The sequence below is a fragment of the Procambarus clarkii genome, chromosome 4, assembly GCF_040958095.1.
Source record: "Procambarus clarkii isolate CNS0578487 chromosome 4, FALCON_Pclarkii_2.0, whole genome shotgun sequence".
Lineage (NCBI taxonomy): Eukaryota > Metazoa > Arthropoda > Malacostraca > Decapoda > Cambaridae > Procambarus > Procambarus clarkii.
This window is the reverse complement of record NC_091153.1, coordinates 23,039,701-23,063,861: the sequence shown is the minus strand read 5'-3', so window position 1 is coordinate 23,063,861 and position 24,161 is coordinate 23,039,701. Positions and strand designations below refer to the sequence as shown.

The following is a 24,161-nucleotide window of genomic DNA, read 5'->3' as shown; positions in this document are numbered from 1 at the left end:
TAATGGCTTGGCACTCTCCCTTGATAATTCCTTGCCCTTTCCTCTCTCTCAACTATGCATTTCTGTGCCCAGGTGATAGTGAAGTAGGAAATAGTATGTCTATTTATGAGACTGTTCAGAAACAACTACTCATAAACTGACACAAAGCAAATGCAACAACCCGTTCTCGCACTTGCTTATAGTCAATATTTTGCTTATGAATAAGTGCATATGTGACATACTATTTTATTGTGAATATTTGAGTTTACCTTGAAAAGCTGAATAGAAAACCACAGCCTAACCTAACCTTCTTAGTATGTTAAGATATTACAATTAGTTCTGAACCTATACCTATATTGATATTACAGTTTTATAAAAAATAAACCAAAAATAAAATATTTAAAAAAATTGTAAAGTAACTCAAGCTATTGTAAAATTTTGTATAACATCTCTGTTTTTAAATAAAACTGAGAGAAAAAGTTAATGCCTTGAAAAAATATGACTTGGAATATGTCACATATGTACTTATTTATAAGCAAAATAGTGACTATAAGCAATAAGTCATATATGTGCTGTCTTGTGCGAGAGCAGGTTGAATGCGAATAATAATAATAGTTTTGAGTGTATAGTGTTAGAAACAGCTTTATGAGAGAGAGAGAGAGAGAGAGAGAGAGAGAGAGAGAGAGAGAGAGAGGGGGGGGGACAAGCTTTTTCACGGGCAAACGTAATTAGCTATTGTGTGTGTTTTTGGACCTCAGTTGGTGGCCGGGGGTTGTGTTGGTCCAGGTAGTGGTGGCAGTGGTGGTGGTTGCGGTAGTGGGGTTAGTGGAGGTGGTGGTGGTTGCAGTGGTGGTTGTAGTGGAGGTGGTGGTGGTTGTGATGGCTGTGACGGTGGTGAAGGTGGTGGCAGTGGTTGTGGCGGTGGTAGTGGTAGTGGTGGTGGCAGTGGTTATGGTGGCAGTGACGGTTGTGGTTGTGGTAGTGGTTGTGGTGGTGGTGATGCGGTCCGTCTGAGAAGGGCAAGAGGAAGTCCTTGTGGTGGCAGAGGTGGGGCGGTAATCTTTCGTCAATCCTCAAGGCATTAGATAAGTTCCTTAGTATCTTAATTGGATAAGCGTTTTCTGGCTCCTGTGCCATCCGGCTCCAGTGCCATCCGGCCCTTACAGCCGGAAGCCTCCTGAACACTTGGCTGCTCCCCGAGACCCCTCCCCCCTTGCAAGCACACAACCTAACGGTCCCTATTGTTACCTTGTTATAGCTTGTTACAAAGTTAATCCTGTTATAAAGTTTTTATGGCGCGTTAGATACTTGTTACAACTCGTGGATGGTTAACTTGGAACGACCTAATCAGTCAATAACGTTGACACGAAACCAGTTTTCCAGATGTGGGAACAATTCCCTTCCCCACTTCGACTGGCAGCTCCCTTAGAAGGTGTTACAAGCTCTTCGAATGTTGCAGCAATGTTGTAGTTTCGTTGTTAACGACTCGACTTATACCTCGACGTGAGTGAAGACAGGTGAGACCCACATTGTGTGATGTGAGGCCCACATTACGTGATGTGAGGCCCACATTACGTGATGTGAGGCCCACATTACGTGATGTGAGGCCCACATTACGTGATGTGAGGCCCACATTACGTGATGTGAGGCCCACATTACGTGATGTGAGGCCCACATTACGTGATGTGAGGCCCACATTACGTGATGTGAGGCCCACATTACGTGATGTGAGGCCCACATTACGGGATGTGCGGCCCACATTACGGGATGTGAGGCCCACATTACGTGATGTGAGGCCCACATTACGGGATGTGAGACCATTGCGAACAACAGTGAAAGCTTGTCATGATTGATATATATTATAATGCATTGTTATCAATGTGTCATGCCTCCAGTGCCTGTGGGTCAGCCCCAGTGCCTGTGGGACAGCCCCAGTGCCTGTGGGTCAGCCCCAGTGCCTGTGGGTCAGCCCCAGTGCCTGTGGGTCAGCCCCAGTGCCTGTGGGTCAGCCCCAGTGCCTGTGGGTCAGCCCCAGTGCCTGTGGGTCAACCCCAGTGCCTGTGGGTCAGCCCCAGTGCTTGTGGGTCAGCCCCAGTGTCTGTGGGTCAGCCCCCGTTCCTGAGGGTCAGCCCCAGTGCCTGTGGGTCAGCGCCAGTGCCTGTGGGTCAGCCCCAGTACCTGTGGGTCAGCCCCAGAGCCTGAGGTTCAGCCCCAGTGCCTGTGAATCAGCCCCTGAGCCTGTGGGTCAGCCCCAGTGCCTGTGGGTCAGCCCCTGTGCCTGTGGGTCAGACCCAGTGCCTTTGGGTCACCCCAAGTGCCTGTGGGTCAGCCCCAGTGCCTGTGGGTCAGCCCCAGTGCCTGAGGGTCAGCCCCAGTGCCTGTGGGTCAGCCCCAGTGCCTGTGGGTCAGCCCCAGTGCCTGTGAGCCAGCCCCAGTGCCTGTGGGTCAGCCCCAGTGCCTGTGGGTCAGCCCCAGTGCCTGTGGGTCAGCCCCAGTGCCTGTGAGCCAGCCCCAGTGCCTGTGGGTCAGCCCCAGTGCCTGTGAGCCAGCCCCAGTGCCTGTGGGTCAGCCCCAGTGCCTGTGGGTCAGCCCCAGTGCCTGTGGGTCAGCCCCAGTGCCTGTGAGCCAGCCCCAGTGCCTGTGGGTCAACCCCAGTGCCTGTGGGTCAGTCCCAGTGCCTGTGGGTCAGCCCCAGTGCCTGTGAATCAGCCCCAGTGCCTGTGAGCCAGCCCCAGTGCCTGTGGGTCAGCCCCAGTGCCTGTGGGTCAGCCCCAGTGCCTGTGGGTCAGCCCCAGTGCCTGTGAGCCAGCCCCAGTGCCTGTGGGTCAGCCCCAGTGCCTGTGAGCCAGCCCCAGTGCCTGTGGGTCAGCCCCAGTGCCTGTTATCTTGAGATGATTTCGGGGCTTTTAGTGTCCCCGCGGCCCGGTCCTCGACCAGGCCTCCACCCCCAGGAAGCAGCCCGTGACAGCTGACTAACACCCAGGTACCTATTTTACTGCTAGGTAACAGGGGCATAGGATGACACAAACTGCCCATTTTTTCTCGCCGGCGCCTGGGATGGAACCCAGGACCACAGGATCACAAGTCCAGCGTGACCAGTTTAGTACAACACAGCCCATGTAATAGCCTATTAATTAATTAATAGCCTATTAATAATAGCCCAATAGCCTGCATACACCCTGTGGGTCAGCCCCAATGCCTGTGGGTCAGCCCCAGTGCCTGTGGGTCAGCCCCAGTGCCTGTGGGTTAGCCCCAGTGCCTGTGGGTCAGACCCAGTGCCTGTGGGTCAGCCCCAGTGCCTGTGGGTCAGTCCCAGTGCCTGTGGGTCATCCCCAGTACCTGTGGGTCAGCCCCAGTGTCTGTGGGTCTGCCCCAGTGCTTGTGGGTCAGCCCAAGTGCCTGTGGGTCAGCCCCAATGCCTGTGGGTCCGCCCCATTGCCTGTGGGTCAGCCCCAGTGCCTGTGGGTCACCCCCAGTGCCTGTGGGTCAGTCCCAGTGCCTGTGGGTCAGCCCCAGTGCCTGTGGGTCAGCCCCAGAGCCTGAGGTTCAGTCCTTGTACCTGTGGGTCAGCCCCAGTGCCTGTGGGTCAGCCCCAGTGTCTGTAGGTCAGCCCCAGTGCCTGTGGGTCAGCCCCAGTGCTTGTGAGTCAGCCCAAGTGCCTGTGGGTTAGCCCAAGTGCCTATGGGTCAGCCCCAGTGCCTGTGGATCAGCCCCAGTGCCTGTGGGTCAGCCCCAGTGCCTGTGGGTCAACCCCAGTGCCTGTGGGTCAGCCCCAGTGCCTGTGGATCAGCCCCAGTGCCTGTGGGTCAGCCCCAGTGCCTGTGGATCAGCCCCAGTGCCTGTGGGTCAGCCCCAGTGCCTGTGGGTCAGCCCCAGAGCCTGTGGGTCAGCCCCAGTGCCTGTGGGTCAGCCCCAGTGCCTGTGGGTCAGCCCCAGTGCCTGTGGGTCAGCCCCAGTGCCTGTGGGTCAGCCCCAGTGCCTGTGGGTCAGCCCCAGTGCCTGTGGGTCAGCCCCAGTGCCTGACGGTCATGTTATAAAACCTCACAATTTTAACACAGTAACAACTGTAGCGTATATTTCTAAAATGATCAAGGGGCGGCTGGGCCTCACTGTTGGGTAAAAAAACTGTGTTAACTGGGGCTTTGTGTCTAATGAGGTGCGGAAGGGCAAGACAGGCGGGAACAGCGAGGCGGCGGCGTATGCACTCCCTTCACGGGAGAATGGGGAGGTGTTAAGGTAAGTAATTTAAGGATAGGTGGGGAAATATCCTTAATTCTGTTCCTTAATATCCTTTGGGAGATGTAATTCACAGAGAGGCGCCGAGAATGCCGTTGAAGGTAAAGGGGGGGGAGGGGGGGGGGAATTGTGGCATTGGGAAATGAAATTCAGTGTGAGGGGTAGAAGGGTAAGGAGTTATTAGGGGAAAGCACCAAGTCATTACGACTTATATAGCACGTGGAAGAGGTCTGGATAAGGCTTTGGGATGGGACGAGGGGAAAGGAATGGTGGCAGCCCTGCAAGCAACGTAACTGTCCCTAGTTTCTCCTTGTTACAACTTGTTAGGTGTTAAAACTTGTTCAAACGTTGTAGCAACGTCGTAGTCGTGTGTTTGGCGGGCGCACCCATTTTGACGGTAGAGGATCGAACGCCGACCTGCATGAAGCGAGGACATTGCTTTACCGTCCAGCCCAAGTGGTTTGAGAGGTGGAGTAGAGTTTCTTTATCTCCAGAGTGGCGTCTGGAGATAGGGATAAGAGGGTAGTTGGTAGTGGAACCACAGGCGGTTCACACAGGTGGCTCACACAGGTGGCTCACACAGGGGGCTCACACAGGTGGCTCACACAGGCGGTTCACACAGGTGGCTCACACAGGTGGCTCACACAGGGGGCTCACACAGGGGGCTCACACAGGTGGCTCACACAGGTGGCTCACACAGGTGGCTCACACAGGTGGCTCACACAGGGGGCTCACACAGGTGGCTCACACAGGTGGCTCACACAGGTGGCTCACACAGGCGGCTCACACAGGCGGCTCACACATGCGGCTCACACAGGCGGCTCACACAGGCGGCTCACACAGGTGGCTCACACAGGCGGCTCACACAGGGGGCTCACACAGGGGGCTCACACAGGTGGCTCACACAGGTGGCTCACACAGGGGGCTCACACAGGTGGCTCACACAGGTGGCTCACACAGGGGGCTCACACAGGTGGCTCACACAGGCGGCTCACACAGGTGGCTCACACAGGGGGCTCACACAGGTGGCTCACACAGGTGGCTCACACAGGTGGCTCACACAGGTGACTCACACAGGGGGCTCACACAGGTGGCTCACACATGCGGCTCACACATGCGGCTCACACAGGTGGCTCACACATGCGGCTCACACATGCGGCTCACACAGGTGGCTCACACATGCGGCTCACACATGCGGCTCACACAGGTGGCTCACACAGGTGGCTCACACAGGTGGCTCACACAGGTGGCTTACACAGGTGGCTCACACATGCGGCTCACACAGGTGGCTCACACAGGCGGCTCACACAGGCGGCTCACACAGGTGGCTCACACAGGTGGCTCACACATGCGGCTCACACATGCGGCTCACACAGGTGGCTCACACATGCGGCTCACACATGCGGCTCACACAGGTGGCTCACACATGCGGCTCACACATGCGGCTCACACAGGTGGCTCACACAGGTGGCTCACACATGCGGCTCACACATGCGGCTCACACAGGTGGCTCACACAGGTGGCTCACACAGGTGGCTTACACAGGTGGGCCACATAGGTGGCTGACACAGGTGGCTCACACAGGTGGCTCACACAGGTGGCTCACACAGGTGGCTTACACAGGTGGGTCACACAGGTGGCTCACACATGCGGCTCACACATGCGGCTCACACAGGTGGCTCACACATGCGGCTCACACATGTGGCTCACACAGGTGGCTTACGCAGGTGGGTCACACAGGTGGCTCACACAGGTGGCTCACACAGGCGGGTCACACAGGTGGGTCACACAGGTGGGTCACACAGGCGACTCACACAGGTGGCTCACACAGGTGGGTCACACAGGTGGGTCACACAGGTGGGCCACACAGGTGGCTCACAAAGGTGGCTTACACAGGTGGCTCACACAGGTGGCTCACACAGGCGGGTCCCACAGGTGGGTCACACAGGTGGGTCACACAGGCGGCTCACACAGGTGGCTCACACAGGTGGGTCACACAGGTGGCTCTCACAGGTGGGTCACACAGGCGGCTCTCACAGGTGGGTCACACAGGTGGGTCACACAGGCGGCTCTCACAGGTGGGACACACAGGTGGGTCACACAGGTGGATCACACAGGTGGGTCACACAGGCGGCTCTCACAGGCGGGTCACACAGGTGGGTCACACAGGTGGGTCACACAGGCGGCTCTCACAGGTAAGTCACACAGGTGGGTCACACAGGTTTGTCACACAGGTGGGTCACACAGGTGGGTCACACAGGCGGCTCTCACAGGTGGGTCACACAGGTGGGTCACACAGGTGGGTCACACAGGCGGCTCTCACAGGTGGGTCACACAGGTGGGTCACACAGGTGGGTCACACAGGTGGGTCACTCAGGTGGGTCACACAGGCGGCTCTCACAGGTGGGTCACACAGGTGGGTCACACAGGCGGCTCTCACAGGTGAGCCACACAGGTGGGTCACACAGGTGGGTCACACAGGTGGGTCACACAGGTGGGTCACACAGGCGGCTCTCACAGGTGGGTCACACAGGTGGGTCACACAGGCGGCTCTCACAGGTGGGTCACACAGGTGGGTCACACAGGTGGGTCACACAGGCGGCTCTCACAGGTGAGTCACACAGGTGGGTCACACAGGTGGGTCACACAGGTGGGTCACACAGGCGGCTCTCACAGGTGGGTCACACAGGTGGGTCACACAGGCGGCTCTCACAGGTGAGTCACACAGGTGGGTCACACAGGTGGGTCACACAGGCGGCTCTCACAGGTGGGTCACACAGGCGGCTCTCACAGGTGGGTCACACAGGTGGGTCACACAGGTGGGTCACACAGGCGGCTCTCACAGGTGGGTCACACAGGTGGGTCACACAGGCGGCTCTCACAGGTGGGTCACACAGGTGGGTCACACAGGTGGGTCACACAGGCGGCTCTCACAGGTGGGTCACACAGGTGGGTCACACAGGTGGGTCACACAGGCGGCTCTCACAGGTGGGTCACACAGGTGGGTCACACAGGTGGGTCACACAGGCGGCTCTCACAGGTGGGTCATACAGGTGGGTCACACAGGTGGGTCACACAGGCGGCTCTCACAGGTGGGTCACACAGGTGGGTCACACAGGTGGGTCACACAGGTGGGTCACACAGGTGGGTCACACAGGCAAATATTAACCACCGTAAAGGCGTGTGCGTGTGTGTGTGTGTGTGTGTGTGTGTGTGTGTGTGTGTGTGTGTGTGTGTGTGTGTGTGGTACTTTCTCGTAGTCTAAAGAAATGTTTCTCTGAGAATTTATACCTCTTATTGACTAACCTATTTTATCATTTCTGCCCCCCCCCCCCCTCACCCCATCCCTTCCTGTTGGAAATATGTGTCTTGCTCAGTGTATCTATCGGGAAGGCTATCCAACCGTATCTATCGTCGTAATCCTTTCACTTCTCCTACTTCATGTGTGTTTGAATCTTGCATTAAAAGTGCCTTATGTGCCTATAAATGGTGTAACCTTGTCTCTGAGAAACAGGAGGCGTCCAGGGGCCATATTCACGAAGCAGTTACGCAAGTACTTACGAACCTGTCCATCTTTTCTCAATCTTTGGCGGCTTTGTTTACAATTATTAAACAGTTAATGAGCTCAGAAGCTCCAGGAGGCTGTTTATAACAATAAATACAGTTGATTGGGAAGTTTTCATGCTTGTAAACTGTTCAATAAATGTAACCAAAGCCGTCAAAGATTGAGGAAAGATGTTCACTTTCGTAAGTACTTGCGTAACTGCTTCGTGAATCCAGATCCAGACCTGCAGTAAGCTCTCAGGGTATATACGCCGAGAAAGGGTGTAAATACACTTATATATGTACAAGGTGTATATACCCCCATAAATACACTCGGTGTATTTGCAACCTCTCCTCGTAATAGCACGTCGCATTTTGACATATACTTTATCTAAGGCCTAAAACTTAGATAACATGGAAGCTGCTTGCGAAATTGACACACTCTGGCCCGTGTTGTGTTCGTGGGTCCTCTGGTAGGTTGGGGCCCAGGTGCTCTAGTACGACCGTTTTTTGACGTTGAGAACGACCGAGAGAACGTTTTGAAGCTCCGTTTTGTAGTGATAAACACCCTTAACTATTCTGTCAAGCAAGAACGACGTCAGATCAAACCCTGGGCAGGTATGGATAACTGGGACTGTCCCCTTTATAGCCACGACCGACTTACAGAGCAGTAATTTAGGACTGGGACACAAAACTATCCGTGGGTCGTGGATAGGGAAAATGTTATGGCAGCCATGACAGTTGCACTCCTCACTCTGTCCGCCTGTCACAGCTCAGCACAAGTTGACTTTCTGTATATCTTAAAAAACACCCAAAAAAACTTATCTTCTCATCTAAGTTTATCATTAGTTTCCCACCAAAACGTTGCATTCTCTCTCTCTCTGTCTCTCTCTGTCTGTCTGTCTGTCTGTCTGTCTGTCTCTCTCTCTCTGTCTCTGTCTCTGTCTCTCTCTCTCTCTCTCTCTCTCTCTCTCTCTCTCTCTCTCTCTCTCTCTCTCTCTCTCTCTCTCTCTCTCTCTCTCTCTCTACATACATGGCTCCTGCTCTTACCATCTTGTGTAAGCTGTGTACCCACACCTCAAGTACGGTGAGGTAATCAGGCGAGAGCTTAGCCACAATGACTATATACCACTTGGTAAGGATATGAGAACGAGTTGATGTGAAGGAATGGTGCCTAATCACTAGGATCTGCGGGAATCGAACCCCCACACCTTCTGATAATCTATGAAAAATGGCCTTTTTTAATATTTCCATTCAATAGTCTTCTTGTGGAATAAAATGCCCCTTTTTGGTCACCATCCGGACAAAAGCTTCCAGTTTTCCTTCTCCGCCGACAAAGCATTATTGAATATGGAAATTTGCGTTTTATGTGTCCTATTATATAAGATATACGCAGCCGGAAGGGGAATGGGAGGCGGGAGGAGAGAGAAGCACTCCGAGAGGGAGAGGGCGGTAGAAGGCAGCAGTGAGGAACGAGAAGGAATGAACACACTTGTATTTGGAAAACAAATTGAGATGAAGTTCCACTTGCCTGGCAGATATCAGGTGGCTTAGACATTGGGTACAGAGGAGAGAGAGAGAGAGAGAGAGAGAGAGGTCTTACTCTCACCTGTGGTAGGAGAGGATGGCAGCCAGGAAGCAGATGGCAGCCAGGACGTCTGCTCGCCCCACCAGTCCAGTCACCTGATGGAGAGCCTCTATTATGCACCCACAACCTGATGGATCAGTCTTAATGTACATTTGATTTATTGACTTATACACATGCACAGATAATCGTATACACATGCGCAAGTGTGTATAGACACAAAACTTCAACCACCATTATACACAGGTGCGTATAGTGCAGTTCCTATCACAAATATACACATCGGCAGATGCGTATATTCCTCACTCTAGACATAGGGTTTTTACCAGCATTATACGCACTGCCAGTTGCGTCAACAACACGTACCACGATCATCATGTTAACTAATAGTATGCGACGGGCGTCCGCGGGCGGAGGCGAGCGCTGTACTCACCGCCTCGGTGTGGACGGGGTGGGTGGCGAAGAGCAGACCGGCAGACAGGACGGTGCCCTGAGGCAGGTGCAGCAGACGCAGCAGGAGCCGCGTCAGCAGCAGACAGACGCATGAGTGCAGCGCCACGTTCACCAAGTGAAACCCGAGTGGTCGCAGCCCGAACAGCATGTGGTTGACTCTGCAGAGAGAGAAAGGAAAGATGGAACGCCGCGTTAATTCCTTGTGGGGACGGGGTATATATATACGTATGGGAGGTGGGAGGCAGGGAAGCTGAATATAAAACCATCTCATGAATACATTACGTGTCCTGTGCCCGAGAGAGAGGGAAAACACGAAGCTGAGGAAGACTTAAGAACTTAAAAATACAGACATTTCAGATAGGGTTCCGTTCCTGGCCTGATTATATTTGCTTCCGTATCTACGTGTAATTTATTAACCAAGTAAAAAAATAAATGAATTTAGCAACGAAAGTCAGTTCTCATTCCCCTCACCCGGAGAGAGAAAGAGTGAATACAAGTCCAACATTAACACCAGAGAGACACACACACAGGCAGGGTGACAACACTAGGCAGGGTGACAACATTAGGCAGGGTGACAACACTACGCATGGTGACAAACCAGAGAGGCACACAAGCAGGGTGACAACACTAGGTAGGGTGATAAGACTAGGCAGGGTGACAACACCAGAGAGGCACACAGGCAGGGTGACAACACCAGAGAGGCACACAGGCAGGGTGACAACACCAGAGACTCACACAGGCAGGGTGACAACACCAGACACATGCAGGCAGGGTGACAACACCAGACACATGCAGGCAGGGTGACAACACCAGACACATACAGGCAGGGTGACAACACCAGACACATGCAGGCAGGGTGACAACACCAGACACATGTAGGCAGGGTGACAACACCAGACACATACAGGCAGGATGACAACACCAGACACATGCAGGCAGGGTGAAAACACCAGACACATGCAGGCAGGGTGACAACACCAGACACATGTAGGCAGGGTGACAACACCAGACACATGCAGGCAGGGTGACAACACCAGACACATGTAGGCAGGGTGACAACACCAGACACATACAGGCAGGGTGACAACACCAGACACATGCAGGCAGGGTGACAACACCAGACACATGCAGGCAGGGTGACAACACCAGACACATGCAGGCAGGGTGACAACACCAGACACATGCAGGCAGGGTGACAACACCAGACACATGCAGGCAGGGTGACAACACCAGACACATGCAGGCAGGGTGACAACACCAGACACATGCAGGCAGGATGACAACACCAGACACATGCAGGCAGGGTGACAACACCAGACACATGCAGGCAGGGTGACAACACCAGACACATGCAGGCAGGGTGACAACACCAGACACATGCAGGCAGGGTGACAACACCAGACACATGCAGGCAGGGTGACAACACCAGACACATGCAGGCAGGGTGACAACACCAGACACATGCAGGCAGGGTGACAACACCAGACACATGCAGGCAGGGTGACAACACCAGACACATGCAGGCAGGGTGACAACACCAGACACATGCAGGCAGGGTGACAACACCAGACACATACAGGCAGGGTGACAACACTAGGCAGGGTGACAACACCAGACACACGCAGGCAGGGTGACAACACCAGACACATGCAGGCAGGGTGACAACACCAGTCACATGCAGGCAGGGTGACAACACCAGACACATGCAGGCAGGGTGACAACACTAGGCAGGGTGACAACACCAGACACATGCAGGCAGGGTGACAACACCAGACACATGCAGGCAGGGTGACAACACTAGGCAGGGTGACAACACCAGACACATGCAGGCAGGGTGACAACACCAGACACATGCAGGCAGGGTGACAACACCAGACACATGCAGGCAGGGTGACAACACCAGACACATGCAGGCAGGGTGACAACACTAGGCAGGGTGACAACACCAGACACATACAGGCAGGGTGACAACACTAGGCAGGGTGACAACACCAGACACATGCAGGCAGGGTGACAACACCAGACACATGCAGGCAGGGTGACAACACTAGGCAGGGTGACAACACCAGACACACGCAGGCAGGGTGACAACACCAGACACATGCAGGCAGGGTGACAACACCAGACACATGCAGGCAGGGTGACAACACCAGACACATGCAGGCAGGGTGACAACACCAGACACATGCAGGCAGGGTGACAACACCAGACACGTACAGGCAGGGTGACAACACCAGACACATGCAGGCAGGGTGACAACACCAGACACATGCAGGCAGGGTGACAACACCAGACACATGCAGGCAGGGTGACAACACCAGACACATGCAGGCAGGGTGACTACACTAGGCAGGGTGACAACACCAGACACACGCAGGCAGGGTGACAACACCAGACACATGCAGGCAGGGTGACAACACCAGACACATGCAGGCAGGGTGACAACACCAGACACATGCAGGCAGGGTGACAACACCAGACACATGCAGGCAGGATGACAACACTAGGCAGGGTGACAACACCAGACACATGCAGGCAGGGTGACAACACTAGGCAGGGTGACAACACCAGACACATGCAGGCAGGGTGACAACACTAGGCAGGGTGACAACACCAGACACATGCAGGCAGGGTGACAACACTAGGCAGGGTGACAACACCAGACACATGCAGGCAGGGTGACAACACCAGACACATGCAGGCAGGGTGACAACACCAGACACATGCAGGCAGGGTGACAACACCAGACACATGCAGGCAGGGTGACAACACCAGACACATGCAGGCAGGGTGACAACACCAGACACATGCAGGCAGGGTGACAACACCAGACACATGCAGGCAGGGTGACAACACCAGACACATGCAGGCAGGGTGACAACACCAGACACATGCAGGCAGGGTGACAACACCAGACACATGCAGGCAGGGTGACAACACCAGACACATGCAGGCAGGGTGACAACACCAGACACATGTAGGCAGGGTGACAACGGCACCATTTGACCGCTGGCGAACATTAGAACGTCGTTTAAAAGCGTAAATCAGGACTCTTGCAAGGCAGTCTACACAACTCTCGGTAGACCAATATTGGAGTATCCAGCACCGGTCTGGAACCCAAACGTTGTGAAGCTTAAAAGTTGTATTCAAAAAGTGTAGAGATTTGCAGCTACTGTAGCTCATAGAGCTAAGAGGGGTTTAACTTGAAGGATAGGTTGAAGGAACTGGACCTCACAACCCCAAAAGACACAAGTAACGGAGGAGACATTGTCACAACATACAAGATACTGAGGGGAATAGACGAGGTGGACAAAAACTGCCTCTTTAAATTGAGGGAAAATAGGACAAGCAGACATAAATGGAAGATGGAAACAGAAATGAGTCGAAAATATGCTAAGAAATACTGACAGGTGTCAACAAGTGGGAGACACTGAGAGAAGATGTTGTGGAAGCCACCTCCATCCACAACTTTAAGGACAGATTCGACTAAAATTGAACGGCAGGATAGCTTAAGTAAAGCGTATACAACAGGAGAAGTAAACGGGGTATAAAGAGTTCTACCCCACTTCCTCGTAGTCACTGGTTGATAAGCACTCAACGGTTGAGAGGCGGGACCAAAGAGACAAAGCTCAACCCCCGCAAGCACAACTAGGTGAGCGCTAACAGGTAAGCTCCCTAAACCCCAACTAGGGTTGCCCTAACCCAACCCAAGGGCCCCTGACACAAATCCCCCTTCCTGTACATAAACAAAATTGGCGGGTTGGGAGGTGTGGTGCCCGAGTTAGCTGTCAGCCACAGAAGAACTGTCACCAAGAGCTCCGGTGTTCTGAGACACGGAGACAAATGGTTACGGAATACAGACGAGTATTTGCGTGTGTTGATGAAGGCAAAGGCCATTGGTGGTACAACATAGTAAGGTCGACTCGCGCAAATTGAAACATTTTTTCTTCCTGGGGGTTTGTGAAGATTTAAAAGGTTTTCACTTGGCAGGGGTTTAGCGGGGGCAGTTTTCAGTGTACTCGGTATCTAACTCCGGCGTTTGTCCGAGTTATTTGATAAATATTCAAATAGTTGCAGTAAGCGGAGCAAACGGCGGAGAATCCGGATTAGGATTCACGTATGTTTGGGGGAGAGGGAGAGAGAGAGAGAGAGAGAGAGAGAGAGAGAGAGAGAGAGAGAGAGAGAGAGAGAGAGAGAGAGAGAGAGAGAGAGAGAGAGACAGAGACAGAGACAGAGACAGAGACAGAGACAGAGACAGAGGCGAGGCGAGGCGAGGCGGAGAATAACTTTGGAAGTGTCTCTGAGCGTGACGTTGGGATTCCAGTAGCACTCCATTCACTGCATCAGTAGTGGTCATTGTCTTGCCTGAGAACTAGTGGCACAAGCGCCGGTAGCGAGGGAAACTAGCGATAGTAGCGAGGGAAACGAGCGCCAGTAGCACAGCCCGTCCTCATCAATAAAGGTCAGTGTACATACACCTCGGATGGTGTATTAAAAACTGGCTTGTTTTTATATTTGAGTTAATATTACTATTAGCATTTACTATATTTCCATAGCATTTACAGCGTTGTGGTTTGAACAGAGGCCGTCAACTAATTTTATTTTCCATTACCAAGTTTTCCTTCATTATTATATGATGTTGATGATGTATTAAATTGTTAACTGTTGAGTTTTTAAGCGTGTTGGCTGGATAGTAATTCTTCCACAGCCTACTATTCTAATTTACTTTGCAGGAGAACAGTGTAATATTATGGCACAGTTTCATTATAAGAAATTTACATATTGCACTTACAGTAATAAAGATACTTTATGTACGCTATTTATAATAGAAACGTAAATCTGCCTTAATTAACTAGTAGCTAGACAAGTAATTGTGTGTATGTATGTATGTATATATAAATATATATATATATATATATATATATATATATATATATATATATATATATATATATATATATATATATATATATATATGTCGTACCTAGTAGCCAGAACGTCGTACTCGGCCTATTATGCAAGGCCCGATTTGCCTAATAAGCCAAGTTTTCCTGAATTAATATATTTTCTCAAATTTTTTTCTTATGAAATGATAAAGCTACCCATTTCATTATGTATGAGGTCAATTTTTTTAATTTGGATTTAAAATTAAGGTAGATATATATGACCGAACCTAACCAACCCTACCTAACCTAACCTAACCTAACCTATCTTTTTAGGTTAGGATAGGTTAGGTATCCGAAAAAGTTAGGTTAGGTTAGGTTAGGTAGGTTAGGTATTCGAAAAACAATTAATTCATGAAAACTTTGCTTATTAGGCAAATCGGGCCTTGCATAGTAGGCTGAGAAGTGCGTTCTGGCTACTACGTACGACATATATATATATATATATATATATATATATATATATATATATATATATATAGATATATATATATATATATATATATATATATATATATATATATAATATTTTGGTAGCAGTCTTTCCTGTAGACATATATTATTAAATATGACCGAAAAAGTAAGATTAATAATTCTAACACGAATTTTCTCAATCTTTCGTACATTTCGTTTCACTGTTGGAGGTAAATCAAAAATCAATTCTCCAAAATTCATTTTTATTTCTAGTCTGACGCGACACGAGCGCGTTTCGTAAAACTTATTACATTTTCAAAGACTTTAGTTCACAAATACACAACTGAATAGAACTTACGCATCTCCGATTTTATATCTACATTTGAGTGAGGTGGAAGGGGTGATGTGGCATTAACACAAGACAGAACAAGATGTGGTATTAATAGGGTATTAATTTCATCAACACAAGACAGAACAAGAGTATTAATAGGGTATTAATTTCATCAACACAAGACAGAACACGAAACAATGGATATTGAATAGAAGTGTTTGTAGAAAGCCTATTGGTCCATATTTCTTGATGCTTCTATATTGGAGCGGAGTCTTGATGTGGGTAGAATATAGTTGTGCAATAATTGGCTGTTGATTGCTGGTGTTGACTTCTTGATGTGTAGTGCCTCGCAAACGTCAAGCCGCCTGCTATCGCTGTATCTATCGATGATTTCTGTGTTGTTTACTAGGATTTCTCTGGCGATGGTTTGGTTGTGGGAAGAGATTATATGTTCCTTGATGGAGCCCTGTTGCTTATGCATCGTTAAACGCCTAGAAAGAGATGTTGTTGTCTTGCCTATATACTGGTTTTTTTGGAGCTTACAGTCCCCAAGAGGGCATTTGAAGGCATAGACGACGTTAGTCTCTTTTAAAGCGTTCTGTTTTGTGTCTGGAGAGTTTCTCATGAGTAGGCTGGCCGTTTTTCTGGTTTTATAGTAAATCGTCAGTTGTATCCTCTGATTTTTGTCTGTAGGGATAACGTTTCTATTAACAATATCTTTCAGGACCCTTTCCTCCGTTTTATGAGCTGTGGAAAAGAAGTTCCTGTAAAATAGTCTAATAGGGGGTATAGGTGTTGTGTTAGTTGTCTCTTCAGAGGTTGCATGGCTTTTCACTTTCCTTCTTATGATGTCTTCGACGAAACCATTGGAGAAGCCGTTATTGACTAGGACCTGCCTTACCCTACAGAGTTCTTCGTCGACTTGCTTCAATTCTGAGCTGTGGCTGAGAGCACGGTCGACATATGCGTTAACAACACTCCTCTTGTACCTGTCTGGGCAGTCGCTGTTGGCATTTAGGCACATTCCTATGTTTGTTTCCTTAGTGTAGACTGCAGTGTGGAAACCTCCGCCCTTTTCCATGACTGTTACATCTAGAAAGGGCAGCTTCCCATCCTTTTCCATCTCGTAAGTGAAACGCAGCATGGAACTCTGCTCAAATGCCTCCTTCAGCTCCTGCAGATGTCTGACATCAGGTACCTGTGTAAAAATGTCGTCAACATACCTACAGTATATGGCCGGTTTCAAGTTCATGTCGACTAAGACTTTTTGTTCGATGGTACCCATGTAGAAGTTTGCAAACAGGACACCTAGGGGAGAACCCATGGTGACCCCATCTACTTGCTTATACATGTGCCCATCCGGGCTCAAGAAGGGTGCCTCTTTAGTACAAGCTTGGAGTAGTTTCCTCAGAATATTTTCTGGTATGTCAAGAGGAGTACAGGCTGGATCACGATACACTCTGTCGGCTATCATTCCGATTGTCTCGTCCACAGGTACGTTGGTAAACAGCGATTCTACGTCCAACGAGGCTCTTATCCCTGTGGCCCGTGTGCCCCGCAGTAAGTCAACAAATTCCTTTGGAGACTTCAGGCTGAAGGCGCAAGGAACATAAGGAGTCAGCAGGCCGTTGAGTCGCTTCGCCAGTCTGTACGTGGGTGTGGGTATCTGGCTAATGATTGGCCGAAGTGGGTTTCCAGGCTTGTGCGTCTTGACATTTCCATACGCATATCTGGGTTTATGTTCCCCAATGATCTTTGGCAGGTGGAGTCCGGATTTCTTGGCGTTCACAGTTTCGATCTGTTTGTTGACCTTTGCTTTTAATTCGGCTGTAGTGTCCTTCGTTACCCTTTGGAACTTAGTTTGGTCAGAGAGTATGATGTTCATTTTCGCCAGATATTCGTCTTTTTTAAGAATGACATATATTGGCGACTTGTCACCTCTCCTGACAACTATCTCCTTGTTCTCACGAAGGCTTTTAGCTGCCGCTTTAAGCTCGGGGGACAGTATGGTGCTTCTGTAGTTGCCTCGATTCTTTCCTCCTTCTGCAATAAGTTCTGCTTGTAAGGTATCTTTGGTAGTGACCTTCTTTTGTGTCTCGAGGTCGAATATGTCGTCCAACAGAATTTCCAACTCTACTTTCCGGGCCATCTCACTCGGTCTGGACATAACATGACAGTTTATGCCCAGATTTAGGAGAGTGACTTGGTCCTCAGTGAGGTTAATTCCTGCAAGGTTCAGGAAGCCATCTCTTGGTCGTGGAATGGCCATAGGTCCTCCATATAATGTTGTTAGTTTCTTGATAATCCTTGTTTCAGTGCTGAGGTGATGTTGGTCTGTGAGGATGTCGAGGTGTTGTTCAATGCGGGTACGGATACTATCGTCGATGTTGCTATTTCTCCACTCGTTTGTAGCATGAAGTAGTTGCGTTTTGTTGTCTTTGATTTCATTCTCTGCCTTGTATATCTGATCACGAATCAGATCCTGGCGATATTTTATCGTGAAGGCTTGATTCCTTGCTGCTGGATCGTGCGCTTTAATATTAGTATATTTTGGTAGCAGTCTTTCCTGTAGACATATATTATTAAATATGACCGAAAAAGTAAGATTAATAATTCTAACACGAATTTTCTCAATCTTTCGTACATTTCGTTTCACTGTTGGAGGTAAATAAAAAATATGGACCAATAGGCTTTCTACTAACACTTCTATTCAATATCCATTGTTTCGTGTTCTGTCTTGTGTTGATTAAATTAATACCCTATTAATACTCTTGTTCTGTCTTGTGTTGATGAAATTAATACCCTATTAATACCACATCTTGTTCTGTCTTGTGTTAATGCCACATCACCCCTTCCACCTCACTCAAATGTAGATATAAAATCGGAGATGTGTAAGTTCTATTCAGTTGTGTATTTGTGAACTAAAGTCTTTGAAAATGTAATAAGTTTTACGAAACGCGCTCGTGTCGCGCCAGACTAGAAATAAAAATGAATTTTGGTGAATTGATTTTTTATTTACCTCCAACAGTGAAACGAAATGTACGAAAGATTGAGAAAATTCGTGTTAGAATTATTAATCTTACTTTTTCGGTCATATTTAATAATATATGTCTACAGGAAAGACTGCTACCAAAATATACTAATATTAAAGCGCACGACCCAGCAGCAAGGAATCAAGCCTTCACGATAAAATATCGCCAGGATCTGATTCGTGATCAGATATACAAGGCAGAGAATGAAATCAAAGACAACAAAACGCAACTACTTCATGCTACAAACGAGTGGAGAAATAGCAACATCGACGATAGTATCAGTACCCGCATTGAACAACACCTCGACATCCTCACAGACCAACATCACCTCAGCACTGAAACAAGGATTATCAAGAAACTAACAACATTATATGGAGGACCTATGGCAATTCCACGACCAAGAGATGGCTTCCTGAACCTTGCAGGAATTAACCTCACTGAGGACCAAGTCACTCTCCTAAATCTGGGCATAAACTGTCATGTTATGTCCAGACCGAGTGAGATGGCCCGGAAAGTAGAGTTGGAAATTCTGTTGGACGACATATTCGACCTCGAGACACAAAAGAAGGTCACTACCAAAGATACCTTACAAGCAGAACTTATTGCAGAAGGAGGAAAGAATCGAGGCAACTACAGAAGCACCATACTGTCCCCCGAGCTTAAAGCGGCAGCTAAAAGCCTTCGTGAGAACAAGGAGATAGTTGTCAGGAGAGGTGACAAGTCGCCAATATATGTCATTCTTAAAAAAGACGAATATCTGGCGAAAATGAACATCATACTCTCTGACCAAACTAAGTTCCAAAGGGTAACGAAGGACACTACAGCCGAATTAAAAGCAAAGGTCAACAAACTGATCGAAACTGTGAACGCCAAGAAATCCGGACTCCACCTGCCAAAGATCATTGGGGAATATAAACCTGGATATGCGTATGGAAATGTCAAGACACACAAGCCTGGAAACCCACTTCGGCCAATCATTAGCCAGATACCCACACCCACGTACAGACTGGCGAAGCGACTCAACGGCCTGCTGACTCCTTATGTTCCTTGCGCCTTCAGCCTGAAGTCTCCAAAGGAATTTGTTGACTTACTGCGGGGCACACGGGCCACAGGGATAAGAGCCTCGTTGGACGTAGAATCGCTGTTTACCAACGTACCTGTGGACGAGACAATCGGAATGATAGCCGACAGAGTGTATCGTGATCCAGCCTGTACTCCTCTTGACATACCAGAAAATATTCTGAGGAAACTACTCCAAGCTTGTACTAAAGAGGCACCCTTCTTGAGCCCGGATGGGCACATGTATAAGCAAGTAGATGGGGTCACCATGGGTTCTCCCCTAGGTGTCCTGTTTGCAAACTTCTACATGGGTACCATCGAACAAAAAGTCTTAGTCGACATGAACTTGAAACCGGCCGTATACTGCAGGTATGTTGACGCCATTTTTACACAGGTACCTGATGTCAGACATCTGCAGGAGCTGAAGGAGGCATTTGAGCAGAGTTCCGTGCTGCGTTTCACTTACGAGATGGAAAAGGATGGGAAGCTGCCCTTTCTAGATGTAACAGTCATGGAAAAGGGCGGAGGTTTCCACACTGCAGTCTACACTAAGGAAACAAACATAGGAATGTGCCTAAATGCCAACAGCGACTGCCCAGACAGGTACAAGAGGAGTGTTGTTAACGCATATGTCGACCGTGCTCTCAGCCACAGCTCAGAATGGAAGCAAGTCGACGAAGAACTCTGTAGGGTAAGGCAGGTCCTAGTCAATAACGGCTTCTCCAATGGTTTCGTCGAAGACATCATAAGAAGGAAAGTGAAAAGCCATGCAACCTCTGAAGAGACAACTAACACAACACCTATACCCCCTATTAGACTATTTTACAGGAACTTCTTTTCCACAGCTCATAAAACGGAGGAAAGGGTCCTGAAAGATATTTTTAATAGAAACGTTATCCCTACAGACAAAAATCAGAGGATACAACTGACGATTTACTATAAAACCAGAAAAACGGCCAGCCTACTCATGAGAAACTCTCCAGACACAAAACAGAACGCTTTAAAAGAGACTAACGTCGTCTATGCCTTCAAATGCCCTCTTGGGGACTGTAAGCTCCAAAAAACCCAGTATATAGGCAAGACAACAACATCTCTTTCTAGGCGTTTAACGATGCATAAGCAACAGGGCTCCATCAAGGAACATATAATCTCTTCCCACAACCAAACCATCGCCAGAGAAATCCTAGTAAACAACACAGAAATCATCGATAGTGTTACGGTGCCCTCTCCTATTTCTTTCGTTTGCCGGCTTAAAGAGTCATATCAGCTCTCCCTACTGATTCTCTGAGGTTCAGGGAGTCTAATGATATATGTGGCGACCAGACCGGCTGCCAGTTAAGGGAAGGAAGTTATATTATAAGTTGTAAATAAAGGAAAATTGGCGCCCTGTTATAAAATGAAACAGTATCCCCTATGGCAGATATGACCTTTTGGAAGGGACACAAGCCGATCGCGGATTGGCCGACGTAGGTCGCGGGCGACAAATCAGGGCCCACCATGACGTCACCGAGTGCCCCGGGCGGCGCCAACGTCAGAGTTGATCTGACCTTGGAAGCGACAGGACGCGCCTCGGTCTGCTCTCAAGGATTGGAGGCTCTGCAAGCCTTGTTCAGTGGATTGAGTTGGCCATCGCAGCCCATCATAGTTATTGGAGACCCTGCGCTTCTGGGAAGCAAAAGAGGAACCAAGTTCAGTGAGCAGAGAAGTGCCAAACTTGGAAAATAGTCGGCGACGACGCTGGGCGGCGCCGCTGGCTGGACGTTGAGGTCTGGAAGGTGGGCGGGCAGGCCTAGCTGTGACTGGGGTCACATCCACTGAGAATCTTGGAAGGACGACACCGTGCCTAGGACAAGGAGCAACGCCTTGTGGAAGGGGCGAGTGTGGGAAAAATAGTGATTAGCTCAGCGCCCATCGATGAACCAGGATTGGGGCAGCTGAATCTCAGGGATTGGAACGGCGACGACGCGAAGGCTCCACGACACCTGAGGACCTGTGGAACGTCCTGGATCGTCAAGGATCGACCCAAGGAAGCGTGGGAACCCCACACCATCGAGGGACAGGCGTCGTGAGCCAGGAATGTAAGGTAGATCATTTGCCCTCCCATTACCCCTTGTATGAGTAGGCTAGTTAGGCCACAATATTTACTTGTGTATGTGGCAGCAAGACTTTATTACTTTAATAGTAGAATAGGCTGCAAGGCAGCTTGAGTCCAGGACTGTCAGAGAGGACAGTGTGTATGGATGGCAGGACAGTGAAGAAGAGGCGCCGACGTGGTGAAGAGGCCCTCCTGTGAGAGTGTGAGACTCCTGTCTTTCTGCCCAGTTGAAGGAGGGTTGGAGGTCGTGGAAGAAGAGGCTGACGATCTCCAGACTCATTATCCATATTTCCATATTCATGTATTACTTGTGATTGTGTGTGTGTGTTCATGTAATTTGCATCAGTAAATCCACACTTTTTTTTATCACTGTGTTTGAGTGTGCCTCCATTTATGATATTTCTCTATGAGCATACATTTCTGGCTACAAACAATATATAATACACCCACTGAACTGCGTTGCTGGGGCGCAGATATAATAACCCAGCTGGCGACCTTGCTAAGAGGAAGATAGAGAAGACAGGCGGGAAAGGAGTTCCTGCAACCTTTTTTTGTCTGGCAGGCAAGACTCAGGGAGGTTATGGTTATAGGTAAGCCTGAGTCTTCCTTCACTCCCCCACGGGTCTAGGCCGGAACCGTTAACAGCAGTTTCCCCGTGTTTGACTGAAGGGCTTCCAGGGTGAATCAGTGGCACCCCTTTGTAGTGGAAGCAAAGACCTGCGGAGGTGGGCATTGTTGGTCCTCTCCCGTGTGACCAGGGAGGCTCCGGTGGATCCCGGGAGTCGGAGGGGCTGAGTATTTGGGTCTTTTGAGCCCCTAGCAGCCGAGTGTTAGCAGAGCCCCGGACCACCCCACCCCCACGTGACAATAGATACAGCGATAGCAGGCGGCTTGACGTTTGCGAGGCACTACACATCAAGAAGTCAACACCAGCAATCAACAGCCAATTATTGCACAACTATATTCTACCCACCTCAAGACTCCGCTCCAATATAGAAGCATCAAGAAATATGGACCAATAGGCTTTCTACAAACACTTCTATTCAATATCCATTGTTTCGTGCTCTGTCTTGTGTTGATGAAATTAATACCCTATTAATACTCTTGTTCTGTCTTGTGTTGATAAAATTAATACCCTATTAATACCACATCTTGTTCTGTCTTGTGTTAATGCCACATCACCCCTTCCACCTCACTCAAATGTAGATATAAAATCGGAGATGCGTAAGTTCTATTCAGTTGTGTATTTGTGAACTAAAGTCTTTGAAAATGTAATAAGTTTTACGAAACGCGCTCGTGTCGCGTCAGACTAGAAATAAAAATGAATTTTGGAGAATTGATTTTTGATTTACCTCCAACAGTGAAACGAAATGTACGAAAGATTGAGAAAATTCGTGTTAGAATTATTAATCTTACTTTTTCGGTCATATTTAATAATATTTATATATATATATATATATATATATATATATATATATATATATATATATATATATATATATATATATATATATGCAAACAAGCCTGAATGGTCTCCAGGACTATATACAGCTATATATATATATATATATATATATATATATATATATATATATATATATATATATATATATATATATATATATATATATACATATGTCGTACCTAGTAGCCAGAACGCACTTCTCTGCCTACTATGCAAGGCCCGATTTGCCTAATAAGCCTAGTTTTCATGAATTAATGTTTTTTCGACTACCTAACCTACCTAACCTAACCTAACCCAACGTTTTCGGCTACCTAACCTAACCTAACCTATAAAGATAGGTTAGGTTAGGTTAGGTAGGGTTGGTTAGGTTCGGTCATATATCTACGTTAATTTAACTCCAATAAAAAAAATTGACCTCATACATAATGAAATGGGTAGCTTTATCATTTCATAAGAAAAAAAATTGAGAAAATATATTAATTCAGTAAAACTTGGCTTATTAGGCAAATCGGGCCTTGCATAGTAGGCTGAGAAGTGCGTTCTGGCTACTAGGTACGACATATATATATATATATATATATATATATATATATATATATATATATATATATATATATAATATGTATATATTATATATATAATATGTATATGTATTATATATATATATATATATGTCGTACCTAGTAGCCAGAACGCACTTCTCAGCCTACTATGCAAGGCCCGATTTGCCTAATAAGCCAAGTTTTCCTGAATTATTATATTTTCTCTAATTTGTTTCTTATGAAATGATAAAGCTACCCATTTCATTATGTATGAGGTCAATTTTTTTTTATTGGAGTTAAAATTAACGAAGATATATGACCGAACCTAACCAACCTTACCTAACCTAACCTAACCTATCTTTATAGGTTAGGTTAGGTTAGGTAGCTGAAAAAGTTAGGTTAGGTTAGGTTAGCTAGGTTAGGTAGTCGAAAAAACATTAATTCATGAAAACTTGGCTTATTAGGCAAATCGGGCCTTGCATAG

General features: G+C 48.5%; 1 protein-coding gene across 1 annotated transcript in view; it reads right to left on the bottom strand.

Moving 5' to 3' along the window:
* Positions 1–24,161, bottom strand: part of LOC123749362 (protein O-mannosyl-transferase TMTC1-like) — a 589,924-nt gene that overhangs the window by 206,095 nt on the left and 359,668 nt on the right. Inside the window, 2 exon segments of the mRNA XM_069335441.1 lie at positions 9,368–9,441; positions 9,777–9,954. Of these exon segments, the coding sequence (XP_069191542.1) occupies positions 9,368–9,441; positions 9,777–9,954 (252 nt within the window).